We start from the raw sequence: 14397 nt of genomic DNA, 5'->3' as shown, positions 1-14397 counted from the left end.
TCATTGAAGCACTTCATCATGAATGAAATGAACATTGATCTCAATATGTTTCGTTTGATTATGGAACACGAGACTGGCAACAAGTGAACTCACTCTCATGTTGTCACACTAAAGTACTGGACTAGTTGGAGAGAACAACTTGAATTCAAGCAATAAGTTCTGGAACCGGGTCATTTCAGCTGCACCAAGAGTAAGGGCTCCATATTCAGATTCAGTACTAGACCGAGTAATTACATTTACTAGACCGAGCAATTACATTTTGCTTTCCAAAGCACTACAAAATTAAGGAATTCCTTAAATACATATAGCATCCACCAGTGGATTTCTTATCGTCAATATTAGTATTAAAAATTCCATTGGTAATGACAATTATTGTTATTCTAAACTGTGTTACCAATTAATAATTATCATATTAGCAGCAAATCCAACGTTGATGCCAATGATAAATAGCGAAACTCCTTGATATATAGGGACAAAAACAAAGTAACTAGAGCATTACTCTAATTATTTAACACAACTTTAACCACCCAAAAAAAGAAAAACTAACACATATTGGATGCCACAGCCAAAAAATTGAAGCATCCACAATTACTTCTCAACGTTTCTTTGGCCCCTTTCTAGCTCGATTTCCCTTGATCAATAATTCAAGTGTTATCATTCTGCAACAATACCATATGCAGCAGCTTTGGAGCTAATGGAACAGTTTTACATGTGCTTGACAAAAAGAGACGACACAGAATGATACATGATGCACATTATATTGGCTATAATGCTTGAAAATTTGTGATTGCATGATACACAAAATTGAAGGAACAGCAACTTGTGAGAAACACCAGTACTTTGTTCGGTCTTCATTACGTTATCAGAATTAGACATCAGCTCCTCAACCAAGAAGAGGCTTATCTCAGATGAAGATCTTCTATATCAGGTAAGAGTGGTTGATTCTCAGCAAACCTCTTATCTGACTGGTTTACCACCAGTTGCCCACATGCCCCACTTATATCTTGACCCATTTCCTTACGAATTGTTGTCCGGATGTTATAGGTACCTCTTAAAATTTTCTGGAATGCAGATACATTCTGTTGGCTGCTGGTCTTGAATTGACTCAAAGTACCAATTGGATTGAAAGGTATCAAGTTCACGACCTGTTTAACAAACAAGACGCATGATGTCAAGAACACAGTACACATGATATAAAAGTTGCACTTGAACATACATAGACATGATTTTTTAAAGTAATTCAACCATTCATTGACTTTTACGCTTGAATATGAAATTATACTAATCTTAAGTTGGTCAAATATGATGCAGAACGTTCATATAACTCATTCCTATACTACCTATATTAGTGACCTTATTTTTTTATTTTTCTTGGTGGGTGTGGGTGTGCGTGTGTGTGTGTTTTTGGGGGGTTGGGGGGCGCTGCGTGTCGGGGGGAATATTAGTGGATCTTATTAGCTGTTTGTAACATGGTAAAAATCTTCCTTTTACAAGGATAACAATTTTCTTAGCTGGTCAGAATTTCTCAAAGTAAGAAAATCAGGCTGGCTTTTCAAACATGTTGCACACACATGAAAACACATCTAAAACACAAAGGTAATATAAGTTTTTCTATACACTTTCAGTTCTTAGATAAGAGCTCACCACTTGAAGAATCTCCAACAACTTGCCAAGCTGGTGTGCATGTTGTTCTTCATCATTCACCCCATCAAGCATTATGTACTCGATTAAGATTTTTTGTTGACTGAAAATTAAGGACCACAATGAGATATCAACAATTTGAAATGACTGCCGAAGTATAGCAGTATAGAAATGTAAGTACGCATAATTCCCAATAGGAAATTGTCCAACAAACCTCTTCCTCTGATACTCTTGCAGTGAATCCATAAGTTTACCCAAAGGAAATGCTCGAGCTGCAGGCATTATCTGACAACGAATATCTTGAACTGGTGCATGCAGAGAAACTGCTAGGTTCAGGCCAGGAAGATCACCATGAAGCCTGTTGATGGCATGAATAATGCCAACCTACACAAGATTAAATGCAACTAATACACTTGTCAATCAAATGACTTTATCACCTCAACTTAAGGTATATATAGTGGGTTTCCTATATTCTATAGATGAGATCCTTTACGGGGCAGAGTAATAATGAGAAGAGTGGGAGGAGGAGCACTTAGGAGAAGGAATCTAAGATTAAGTTCATTTTGCAGTTCCTTATGCATCACATCATCAAAATAAATAATTGTCTTATATTAAGGATAGAAATTTGAGATATGTGCACCTACTCCAAGAGATGGTATATTATAGTCTAAGACACTTGAAATAAGCATTTAGAAAACCAAGACACTAGGAAAATATCTCACCTAGCCAGGATCATAAAGCATAAATATTTAAAACAACTTTACTATTTCAATCAGCTATCACAACGTTCTGAGCTAAGTTTTTGTAATGACTTTAAACACGTGCACTTGTGTGGTGCATTTCAATCATGCATGAAATCCTAAGTTACGTTTAACTTGAAATATGTCACAGACCATGGTGTCAACCTACAGCAGTAATTATAGAGAACAAAAGTTCTACCATTTACAATCACATTGAATGGTCATATTCGATAGACAAAACAATGAGGACACTAATAAAATTCACATCAGAAGTTGCGAGGTCCATAAATCCATGAAAAGTTATGATCTCACCTAGCCAGGCTCATAAAGCATAAAAATTTAAAACAACTTTACTATTTCAATCAGCTATCACAACGTTCTGAACTAAGTTTTTGTAATGACTTTAAACACGTGCACTTGTGTGGTGCATTTCAATCACGCATGAAATCGTGAGTTACGTTTAACTTGAAAATATATCACAGACCATGGTGTCAACCTACAGCAGTCATTATACATAGCAAAAATTCTACCATTGACAATCACTTCAATGGTCATATTTGATAGACAAAACAATGAGGACACTAATAAAATTCACGTCAGAAGTTGCGAGCTCTATAAATCCATGAAAAGTTATGATCTTTTATTCGAACTTAAATGTTCAAAGCACTTAAAATTAAAATCAATCAGAAAGGACCATAAGTTTGTACTGCATACTGTGGACACGGTAATTCTCTTCAGTGACAACTGAAATGGCGATCCTGTCATGGCACGTACAGCTTCCACTACGGCAACATAGTTATTCAATGGCTCCCCCATTCCCTGACCAGAAATTATAAAACATTTCAAACAGGAAGCTTTTGCTGCGAAATTCCTAAAATCTTGAGTGTACATTTTTTTTTTTTTTTTAAATCATAAAAGGTAATAGTATAAATTTTCAAAGAGAAGAAGCAATCATAAGAAATACAGTAATGTACTGTATAAGAAATACAGTAATGTACCCTCGACATCCATAGGAAACTAACCACTCCATGAAACGTCACAAAATCACAACTAAAAGTAACAAGTTTTTTTATCTGCAGTATAAGAAAAATAAAACATAAAACTAAAAAAATTGCAAAATCACCATGAAAACGATATTCCGTATAGGCGAAAAGCGAGAAGCATGAACCAATTGCTCCACGATTTCCCCTGAAGACAGATTGTTCTTAAATCCCATGCTCCCCGTTGCACAGAATTTGCAACCCATCTTGCAGCCAACCTGAAATCAAAACCAACAAATTATAGAAAACCAAACATGCCCAGAAACGATTTAAAAAATAAAAATAAAAATAAAAATAAAAATAAAAATAAAAAAGCCAGAAACGAGGATGTAATCAAGCACCAGGAACACATAGTAATCTACCTGAGATGAAATGCACAAGGTTGATCTAAGACCACCAGGGCGGGGCTTCCCAGCGTATTTACCCAAACGAGTATCGTACCTCATGATCACCGACTCCACGAGAGCTCCATTCTGAGGAAAGCAAAGGAACGAATCTCAAACGCGCATTACTTCAAACACCTGGTGTGCGACACATTATAAGGATCAGATAGTAGTAAACCTTAAGTTTTATAAGGAGCTTGGTGGTTAGGCCGTCGGAAGAGTCGGTTGCAGAGTGAAGAGTGGAGGTCAGGGGCTTGAACTTGGACCGGAGCAGAATATACGCGGCGGAGGGTAGGGAAGGGACTTCCTCCCATTCACCGTTCGGGTTCTGAATCGCGTACTTCCATATGAGAGGAATGAATTTGCAGCTGATACCGGCGTTTTCGAATTCCGACCTTATCTCTCCGGCGTCGAATATCGACCGAAACGACATCGTGCCAATTCTGTGTTTGGCTTGCTCTGTGAGGTCAATTCCGCTCGATTTTCCTTTTTTTATTTTTGTTTTAATTCTTCTGCTCTGGCTGGTTGTTAGGGAAAGCATGCTTGGCTTAGAAAGTTAAACGGTGACGTTTGAGACTCGAGTTTAGTTATTGGTATTGCATTGCTTTATTTATTAATATTAATATTCTAAAATATACATATGGAAAAATAGTTGATAAAAAAAAAAAAAAAGAAGTAAAATAGAAGAAAACATCGTTTAATAGATTTTTTGGGGAAAAAAAAAAAAGAAAAGAAAAGAAACTGCTTTTAAACTACAGCAAACCAACTCAAAATGTATTAATCTTTATAAAATGTGTTATTTAGTTTTTTTTTTTTAACCAAAAATTATAAAAGTAAAGGAATTACTAAGTATGTTTTATATTTTAATATTTGTGTTAAAATATAAAAATAGTTATGAAATAATTAACGTTTTTATTTTATTTTTTTTTTTTTTTAAAAAACTAATGCATAGTTTCGTTATTAATTAAAAGAAAAATTATTGGAGGCTCCTAAACTTGTTATTAGGGAGACATGCCTTGATAAATGACGTTATTGGGCAGCGTTTATCAAAATAAAATAATGTCAATGGGCACCAAGATGCTTGCTAATTTTATTCACCAATTGATATAGTAAACGATGTAAACTCCAAATTTAGTTTATATAATTTTTTTCTAAATCGCTATCTACTTTTGAAGCTTTCCAAAAGAAAAGAAACAATCACCCAACTATTCATCAAATATATTCAATTAATTGTTACAAAGCAAGTGGAAAGTTCATCATTTTGATGGAGCTCCACAATCAAATTCAAAACACAAACTTATAGTTATAATATTACAAATTACAACAATTGAAAAAATGGAAACAAATAAATGACAAACATCAAACATTCATGAATTTTTGTTACGAAATCCTTGCTGTTGGAAAGGATAGGAGGAAGAGTTGCCACCAGCAACATAAGGAGGAGCATATGAAGCAGAAGCTCTGTTAACGCTTCGAGACCGGTGCTCAAGAAAGTCGATATTAGCCGGCGGCTGGAACTCCGATCGCGTTCGACGGTGAGACGAGCCGTGAGATGAATCCTTAGGATTTAAGAGATGGTAGCTCCGGTTGGAGTTTTCAGAGAAACTTCTATAACTATGTTGCGGCCTTTGCTTCTTCATGGCATGGAGAAGATAAGGAATTAAGCCTTCCATTTTGTACTATTTGATATATTGGAATTTGTCAAAAGCTTCTTTGGTGTTGTGTATAAAAATGTATGAAAGACAATGTCATTAGTAGCTTTTATAGTGGGGATATTTAAGAAGAAAATACCAGGTTGATCAACTTTTTCAAAAGGGGGTAGTGGTGGTATATTGTGGGCAATGACTTCATCATCCTCCTACATTTAGGTAGAGAAAAGAATATTCAAAGGGAATAGTGGCATCGTGGTAAAACTGGTAAAGGGACAAGAGGGTCATATCAGTTTTTTTATTTTTTTTTATTTTTTTATTTTTGGGTGCAAGAAGGTTTGCAAATTTTGAGTGAAATTATTGGACACGGACTTTTTCTGTGGTGGTGCAGTTGAAAAAATTTGTCATCAATAGGCGGCTGAGGTTGAAGGGGGGGGACCACGCGTACAGATAAATGGCATTATCAATGAAAACATCCAAAGGGATTCGAACATATTCAAAAGAAAGAAAGAAAACCTAGTGTGAAAATATAGAAATTCGAAAGGAAGAAGTGGAATCGGACTTCAAAATACTTTATAGAAAAACAATAATAATAATAATAATAATAATAAAGGATTATTTATTGACATTAAATAAATAATTATTAATAAAATATCAAATATAGTTTAAATGAATTATTATTAAAAAATTATTTTAAAATTTTAGTATAAAAATAATATAATAAAATATTTTAATTACAATTTACTATATGATAATCGTCATCTATTGTAATAAATAGCAAGATTTAAAATATAATAGTTGTATAGGTATTAAAATATTTATTAAATTTATTTATCAAATTATATATATTAAAATATTATTAATTGATATATTATATAAATTATATAAATTATTGAATCCAAAAATGAATTAAAAAAATAAACCAATTAAATATTATTACATAATTTATAATACCATTTGATCAATAAATTTAATAAATATTTTGACAAGTTTAATATTATTGTTCAAAATAATGTGACATTTATATATAAGTTGTTTATAGATTTTTTTTTTTTTACTGGTTTATTTTTCTATATGGACTTTTAATTTTAAAAAATTTAAAATTAATTTAAATAGGATCAATTAAAACTCGATTATCACATTTAATTTTAAAAGTAATTAAAAGTCATTTAAATTCAGTCAATTAATAATTGATAACTCATATTGTATGGATACAGGTGCTGCTGCTTTTTAGGAAATGAGGGGGAAGGCTGGTCGGTTTTGTCAAGGTTGGTACAACTTTCTGAACGTAAATTTTGGCAGAAGTCTTTGTTGTTTTATTGATACATAATTCGCAAGTTGGGGCCCGACGGCTTTAGCATGATTGGAATCCAATGGTGCTTTGTGTGTGGGATTTAGCGAATTTTTATGTCATAAGAAATCCTTACCTAAAAATTTAAGAAGGCAGACCACATTTAAAGTAATTTTGTGGCACCGAGGAGACCCCATTTGGCGACTGAAAGTAGAATGTTTCCCTTTTTTTTTTTTTTTTCTTTTTACAAAAAAAAAATATATATATATATATATATATTAATATTAAGACTATTAAACTAACATTTCATGTTAATCCTTCCTATGATGACTAGGTTTGCTCATTGTTTCTAACCCAAAAAATGAGACCCAACTAAAATAATAACATAGGGAAGATTTTTTCTTTTGTTTTGATGAAATAATAACGTAGCGAAGAATAGAAACAGAAAGAGGGCTTGAAAATGTGTTTTTGTATTCAGCAGACCCAGATATTACTTTGTACTTTACATTGACCAGCAACTTTTTACAAGCATAGACGCCTTGCACAACTAGATGTAATATGATAGCATATTTCATCTCAAATTACATAAAATCAATGCCAAATGCTAATGTTTTTTTTGGTAAAATAAAATTTATTCAATATATATATTTCTTTTTGTTGTAGTAATTCCAATTCTGTATGTTATTACAACTAAAACATGGTCAAGTCAAACAAGAAAGTTGACCAAAAGTGGTTCCTTATATCGATCCTCTGGTTTTGCTCTTAAAAACCAGTACGTCTTCATCATCGGTTGACCCCTTCCAAGTATGTCTTAAAAACCACTACTTACAAAGCTGTAATTGACATTGCTTCTTATCCTTTTGGAATCTCCATCTTCCTCCACCTTCTCTAATTTTTGTTTTTTTTACTTTCTTAATATTATTACTGTATTTTATTTTTGTTCTTTAGAAACAATTTCACTGCCGAATAATTAAAGTAATAATTGCGTTGTTGCGTTTGGGCTATGACGTTCAGTGCATACACGTTCATTAGTAATTTAATGATCAAAGTTGTAGACATGACATGAAACTAGAAGATTTTTTTGAAATTCCTTTTCCTGAAATTCTGATTTGTAAGAAAACAGGATTTCCCTAATGATTGTACATTCCTCCTCCCTTTTTCCACTTCCATTTTATTTTTGGCTTTTCTACCTAACATAAGCTATGTAATAATAAATGAAAGATCAGAAACAGAGAGGATTTAAAAAATGTGTTTGGTTTTCTTGTTTGTTAGAGTAATTTCAACTTTATTTGTGTATTACAACCAAAAAGACAAAGTCAACTCATACCTATTTGTAGAAGTTGCGAGTTCGAATTTTGGATAAGTCTCATTTGAATTTTGATGTGAATTCCACATATTTAGCACTGTAAAAGAAGATGATAAAAATAGCCAAACGATGATAGATTAGGCAGCTTGTAGACTCCTATATAGTTACAAAACTATAACTATTAATGATTGACAGTTTTCTAAAATCTTGACCAATAATACTATAAGAAGGTCCATTTTTTATTTACCAACCACAAAAAAAAAAAAAAAAAAAAGAGTCAAATAAAAAAGTTGACCACAAATTGTAAGACAAAGTCAAATAAGAAAGTTGACCATAAATTGTTCTTTAAATCCTATGGTTGTGCTGTCAAAAACCACTACATCTTGATCAAACATCATATGTCTTAAAAACCACTACTTCCAAAGCCAGCTATGATTGACAGTATTATACTTCTTATCCTTTTTGAGCTATCTTTATCTTCCATCAGCCTCCAGGTCATTGCGTTTCTCTCTTCCTCTCTCTCTCTCTTTGAAAGTTTGAAAGTTGCTTAATATAGACTGGAAAATCTAATTTACTCCAGGGAGTTTTATTATTTTCTTTAACAAACTAATGAAAACCATGTCAGATCCACATGTGCGGTTCCATCAGCTTGTGGGAATAGGGAAATATACTCCAAATAAAGATCTTTTTCTTTATTATTGTATTATTATTATTTTTTTTGGAAATAATATTTTTATCATATTAGTATTGAACTACCTTATTTTAAAAAGTAATTATTTATTAATTTTGTCTTACTTATTCCATCTTTCAGTTAATATTTTAAATAATGTTGTATTTCATCAATAATAAACACGAATAAGAACAGAAAAAAAAAAAGGACAGAAAATTGGATCCTCTTCTTTTAATTTTCTATCTTACCATTTGGGTTTTTAACCCCCAATTTTTATTTTATTTTATTTTTTTTTGATATTATTGCCATTTTTTATTTTTAGTTTTTATTTTTGTGGAAACAATCTCCCTATGGAAAACATAAATTAAACCAAACATAGTCATTCTGTAGCAAAACAGTCTTTCCACATTATCTTCCATTTATCTTTCTCTAACTGAACATATAATAGAACAAGAGAATTTAAAGTTAAAAACTCAAGGGCAAAAAAAAGAATTAGGAAATTACCAGCTTACATGCACCATTATGCTATAACTTTCTCATGGATAATCTTAAAAAAAAATTTCCTAAGGCGAAAATATATTACCACCACAGATGCATTTCCACACCTGTAGATAGTAATTCTCTTCCAATGCCATTCCATTTGATCGAACTGATACTTCAACAGGGATGCAAGGCTCACAGAGATTGCATTTTGACTTGCATGTAGTTGGAAATGACCCTCTGATAGATTTTCCAGCTATTCCTTTAAATGGCTCTGGGTCGTCTGTCATTGCGATCCCAATGGCCTAGAAAAGAAGTTTATACAATTTTTTAATTTTATTATTATTATTATTAAATAATTTGTGATATTTCCCATTTGCTTTATAAGGCTCAGAATGTAATAAAGATGGAACAGAAACTCACAGGTGAAGGTGATGGAGATCTTGCTATGGACTGAATTGTGCGACCATGAATGAGCGTGGTTATCACTGATACTACTTTTCTTGCTTTTGCTTCTTGTTGCATTTCTTGAGGCAAATTATCAGGTCTAGTAAATCAGGCAAAAAGAAAAGACCTGAAACTTAGTTTACCTAAAGAGAAAGCCAAAGGAGTTGAAGCAGGATAAGTAAGAAGATATAAGTTTGGACCTCCTTTTTCTCTACCTCCATAGAATAGAAAGCTTTAAATCCTCCCCATGTTCAAAATCTTAACACAGTGAGTGTGATATTGAATTGGTCGCACAAAAGAAGTGAGCAAGAATGAAATGTTTGGAGGGTGGTTGAAGCTTTTAGGTAATCTTACTATAAATGACTATACCATACAACAGTACATATGCATATATCTTATAATAGTAACAATAACAACCACACTGCATAACAGATAGCTATAAAAATTACATACTTTATCATATTTTAGCCTTGACATAATAAATATAGAGAGCCTTCCAAACACAAACTATGTCTATTACTACTTATGACTCTTCCGATAGCAAATTAGCATTACTAATGCTGCTGGTGAACTTATAATGATACTTGTCCAACATCACTTTTTCCATCCTTAGCAAGCCTCACATTGAGATAGTGCTTCACTTGGCGCTCACTTGGAGAACCAACCAGAAAACAATGCTGTCCAGTGACCAATTTCCTCTTCCCTTCACTATCCACAAGGCTTAGTCTCTTGCAAACATCAACTTTCACCGTCACGAACCCTGTTTTCCCTTTTGTCACCTCTGTTTTCTCGAATCCGACAAGCTGCATAATTGGAGCACCAGTTACATCCGCTGAGCTTGGCGGTTTCCAAAACACCAGCACCACATGGGATCCATCTCTCCATCCGCAGTTCCTTACGCCAATAACAATGTCAAACGTTAAGTTTTGGCAGTTTATGGTTGAGATATCGATTGCTTGTCCCTTGGATACATGGTTTTGTTGGATGTTGGAGTTGGCAAACAGAATATTATGTGTGTTTGGAGTGGAAATTTTTTTGATGACTATTGTGAGAGGTGCTGATTTTATGAACTTGGTGAATACTGAATAGCTAAGACCATGACCGAATTCGTATAGTGATTTTCCAGTATAGAATCGATAGGTTCTACCAGGGAAGTTCGTGCTAGTGTTGGCTCTCATGTTCATGTCGCTCATTGGCACTTGATCTGAGTATTGTTGTGGATACCATGTAAAAGGGCTTCTTCCACCTAACAAGTAGATTACGTATGGAAATTAATACATGATTCTCAAAACATTACAAATTTGAAACTTTGTTACTTAAATTTTAAAAAAGATGAAAGCAGAGTGAAAAACCTGGATTGTAGTCTCCAAATATGACCTGAGCTATTGCATCTCCACCGTCTTGGCCTGGATAGCCTACCCACAAGATTCCTCCAATTTTACTCAAATTTTGAGCAAAAGAAATGTCAATAGGACCAGCTGACATAACAATCAGGATGACTCTTCCATTGGTAGCATTAGTTACTTGCCTCACAAGCTTTTCCTGAAACCCTGGTAATGTCAAGTTCTCTCTGTCCAGCCCTTCTGCTTCAATAGACTGATCAAGCCCCACCACCACAACAGAAATATTGGATGCAGCTGCTACCTTGGCTGCTGCCTCAATGAGGCTCTCATCGCCACACTTTACATTGCTGCAACCGGGCTCGTATTTGATGGCAGGAACATACTTCTGAAGCCCTTGTAAAGGGCTAGTGTAGCCACAAGGTATACCAGCATAGTTGCTTATCATAACAGTAGTGGCATTGGCATTGGGTCCTATAATAGCAAAGTTTTGGGTGGAATTTCGAGATAAAGGAAGAATTCCATTGTTGTATAGCAATACTATCCCTTGCTTTGCAGCATCAAGTGCTAAAGTCCTGTGATCATTGGTGCATACATCAGCAGGACCAAGATTCCCCAACGGAAGCAGTTTGGGGTTCCCATCGAAGAAGCCGAGTCTCAAAAGGACAATGTAGTTGTATATCAAAGCTTGATCTACAACGGATTCTTCTACTTTTTTCAACTTAACAGCATTTGCTGTATATCTTCCAAGGTACACCCCACAGTTCATGTTTAAACCTGTGTGATAATTAAACGCATATCAACATGTAAATGTTTGATCAATTTTAGAAGTTTCGAAACATTAGAAATTTGACACTTAAAAAAAATAAAATAAAGAGGTTAATTAGAACTTGTCTTGTAGAAACCTGCTTTCAAAGCAAGGGCTACCGCGTCCTCTGGTGTTGCAGTGTAATTTATGGATTTGTAATATACTTCTATGGAGTCGCAGTCGGAAACAATGTATCTGCTCATGGACAGCAGGACAAAAATACAATCAAATCTATTACATCAAATCAATTTCGGTCATGTTTTTTCTTTCTTGAAGTTTGGATCTTGTTTTGTTAAAAGCAAAGATACAAAATTTTAAAGACAAAAAAATTTTAAAAAAAATTACCCATCTAGACCCCACTGGTCTCTTACAATCCCTTTGAGTAGATCAGGGTCAGCACAAGTTGGAATTCCATTGACCCTGTTATATGAACACATAACACTGCTGACATGTCCCTCCAATACACAGCTTTTAAACGGTGGCTGATATGTATCTTCCAAGTCCTGCTTTGTCACCTGCAACATTTTAACATAAACTCTTAGAATCAAAATTATTTTTAGTCCTCCAATGGTCCTATCCAATATGATAAAAAGCGATACAAGCAGTACCTTTGCATCGAAGTGAAATCGATCGACGCCTTTCCAATTATCAAGATCATAAGCGGTATAGTGCTTGCAACAACTTGAAACCTTCAGCTTACTACCAGCAGTAGCATTGCCTCCCTGATCACCTATTTCTTGTAGACCCTTCACATAATTCACTGAATATTGTGATACAACAAGAGGATCCTCCCCTGGCGTTTCTTGTCCCCGACCCCATCTCGGGTCTCGGAACACATTCACATTAGGACTCCAATACGTCAACCCGGCTAAACCAGTATTGTACATTGCTCTAGCCTCGGTTGACACAACCTGGCCCATCTTGTACCACAAGGATTCATTGAAAGTTGCAGCAGATAGGATGACCGCTGGGAAACTGGTGGCACCGGGCACGGTGGCATTGAAACGAGTACCAGGACCGACGTTTGAGACCCCGTGAAGGGCCTCGGACCACCATTCGTACGCAGGCACACCTAGCCGGGAAATGCCAGAGGAGCCACTTACTAGCTGTTGCACTTTCTCTCGGAGAGTCAGACGAGAAACTAGATCCTTTGCTCTGTCGGGGTAAGATAAGGAAGTGTTGCAGAAGACGAATTTAGATGTTGCTGAGAGAGTCGGGTCACATGCGTATTTTTGAGTCGCAGAAGGGACTGCCAGAAAAAGCGAAAGGCAAAGAGATAAGAGAATTTGGTACTTCATTTGTTGGCAAAGACAAAATAGATATGCTTCTCTTTTTGTACTTATATTTTTTTGGTTTTTAGAGATAACAAAATGCAGGTATTTTTGTGCATTTATAGCAAATGGAAAGATTGGCCTGAAAGCACTCTGCACCTGTCATATTCCTCTTAAATATGGTGGTTGCTTGGGGATTGAGAAAGAGATTGCTAACAATATCCATTAGTAGTACTGCTTTTTTCTGTTTTAGTAGGATATGAAATTTTTGATGCTTAAGCAAAGCAAAAACTTTTTTTCTCTTAGTGGGACACTTAGGTTGCATGGACCAACAAACCAAATCGAAATCATATTGCTATAGTATTGTCCAAATTATCTCCATGGAACATAATATTTGCCATATACCTTAAACATTATGCTTTTGGAAAATTATATATATAACACATATTGATAATTGCTTTAGTTTAGAAAGATTTGTGCGTTCAAATTTTAAAATATCTAATATATTCTGAATGAATAAAATTGAATATGTACAAAACCTCTGTTAATGGAATATTACGTTGTATTTGACAATCCCATCAAATATACTTATATATTATAAATAGTACTGTAATTTTGGCTTGCTCAAAGTGTAATCATATTTCATAATTAAATTGCTTCATCATGTTGCCATATCAACAAGTAAGTATATTGTTGCCATATCAACAAGTAAATATATTCATATTTGAAGCAAGCCACATGATAAATTGTGTGTTTGTGTGTGTGCGCGTGTGAGAGAGAGAGAGAGAGAGAGAGAGAAGAGAAGGTCATTCAAGAGTGCCTTCCAAGACAGTTTTTGACGAAAAGCAAGATCAGGAGGAAGCCTACGAAGGTACACGTAGCTAACCATATATATGCCCTGTAAAAGGTAAAAGGTATTTTGCTCAACAGCTACTAATATGTGCTTCAATCTTGTGGTATTTCGTCAGATATACATAAGTTGTTTAAGAAGTGACACGGCAAAATGATGTGCCATTACTTTGTAGGTTTATAACAGGTTTTATTTTTATTAAAAAATTTCAAATAATCAAAAAATAACATGCCATAGTTTTCATGTCACATTGATATATATATATATATATATATATATATATTTTAATCATTTACAACAATTTTTATTTATTTTGATGTCTTGAACTCACAACCTCTTAAATAAGTGTGGATATAAATAGTTCACCAATTAAATTAAACTCATTTAAACGTGTCACTTGATAATTAATTTGATATTTGTAACACTAATGTAATTAATAATTAAATAGCAATATTATAACTTATAATTTAATATAAGTCTA

At 34.0% G+C, this 14397-nt stretch overlaps 3 protein-coding genes across 3 annotated transcripts; all 3 read right to left on the bottom strand.

Annotated features, from left to right (window-relative positions):
* Nucleotides 1–430: 430 nt before the first annotated feature.
* Nucleotides 431–4382, bottom strand: LOC107426839 (uncharacterized). The gene is made up of 7 exons (XM_016037136.4): nucleotides 3983–4382; nucleotides 3784–3894; nucleotides 3505–3639; nucleotides 3096–3200; nucleotides 1856–2025; nucleotides 1645–1744; nucleotides 431–1145 (listed from the first exon to the last, which is right to left on the bottom strand). Exons 1-7 carry the CDS (start codon nucleotides 4343–4345, stop codon nucleotides 900–902), a joined length of 1230 nt encoding a protein of 409 aa, XP_015892622.2. The 5' UTR covers nucleotides 4346–4382; the 3' UTR covers nucleotides 431–899.
* A 4736-nt stretch (nucleotides 4383–9118) lies between these two features.
* Nucleotides 9119–9919, bottom strand: LOC132805443 (uncharacterized). Its single transcript, XM_060820506.1, has 2 exons — nucleotides 9624–9919; nucleotides 9119–9505 (listed from the first exon to the last, which is right to left on the bottom strand). The coding sequence occupies exons 1-2, from the start codon at nucleotides 9723–9725 to the stop codon at nucleotides 9284–9286; spliced, it is 324 nt and encodes a 107-aa protein (XP_060676489.1). The 5' UTR covers nucleotides 9726–9919; the 3' UTR covers nucleotides 9119–9283.
* Nucleotides 9920–10048: 129 nt separating this feature from the next.
* Nucleotides 10049–13207, bottom strand: LOC107426828 (probable beta-D-xylosidase 5). Its single transcript, XM_016037125.4, has 5 exons — nucleotides 12404–13207; nucleotides 12141–12310; nucleotides 11893–11990; nucleotides 11000–11764; nucleotides 10049–10893 (listed from the first exon to the last, which is right to left on the bottom strand). Exons 1-5 carry the CDS (start codon nucleotides 13091–13093, stop codon nucleotides 10220–10222), a joined length of 2397 nt encoding a protein of 798 aa, XP_015892611.2. The 5' UTR covers nucleotides 13094–13207; the 3' UTR covers nucleotides 10049–10219.
* Nucleotides 13208–14397: the final 1190 nt, after the last annotated feature.

This window comes from Ziziphus jujuba, chromosome 9, assembly GCF_031755915.1.
Source record: "Ziziphus jujuba cultivar Dongzao chromosome 9, ASM3175591v1".
In the NCBI taxonomy this organism is placed as follows: Eukaryota; Viridiplantae; Streptophyta; class Magnoliopsida; order Rosales; family Rhamnaceae; genus Ziziphus; species Ziziphus jujuba.
The sequence above is the reverse complement of the archived record's forward strand: the minus strand, read 5'-3'. Positions and strand labels throughout refer to the sequence as shown.

Coding starts and splice junctions, on each gene's coding strand:
- LOC107426839 (XM_016037136.4), bottom strand. CDS start 4,345: ATGCTTTCCCTAACAACCAGCCAGAGCAGAAGAATTAAAACAAAAATA. Junction 3,201..3,504: donor TACGGAATATCGTTTTCATG/GTGATTTTGCAA, acceptor ATTTCTGGTCAG/GGAATGGGGGAGCCATTGAA. Junction 1,146..1,644: donor TGTTGGAGATTCTTCAAGTG/GTGAGCTCTTAT, acceptor TTTGTTAAACAG/GTCGTGAACTTGATACCTTT.
- LOC132805443 (XM_060820506.1), bottom strand. CDS start 9,725: ATGCAACAAGAAGCAAAAGCAAGAAAAGTAGTATCAGTGATAACCACG. Junction 9,506..9,623: donor GATCTCCATCACCTTCACCT/GTGAGTTTCTGT, acceptor CTTCTTTTCTAG/GCCATTGGGATCGCAATGAC.
- LOC107426828 (XM_016037125.4), bottom strand. CDS start 13,093: ATGAAGTACCAAATTCTCTTATCTCTTTGCCTTTCGCTTTTTCTGGCA. Junction 11,991..12,140: donor GACCAGTGGGGTCTAGATGG/GTAATTTTTTTT, acceptor GTCCATGAGCAG/ATACATTGTTTCCGACTGCG. Junction 11,765..11,892: donor AGCCCTTGCTTTGAAAGCAG/GTTTCTACAAGA, acceptor ATTATCACACAG/GTTTAAACATGAACTGTGGG.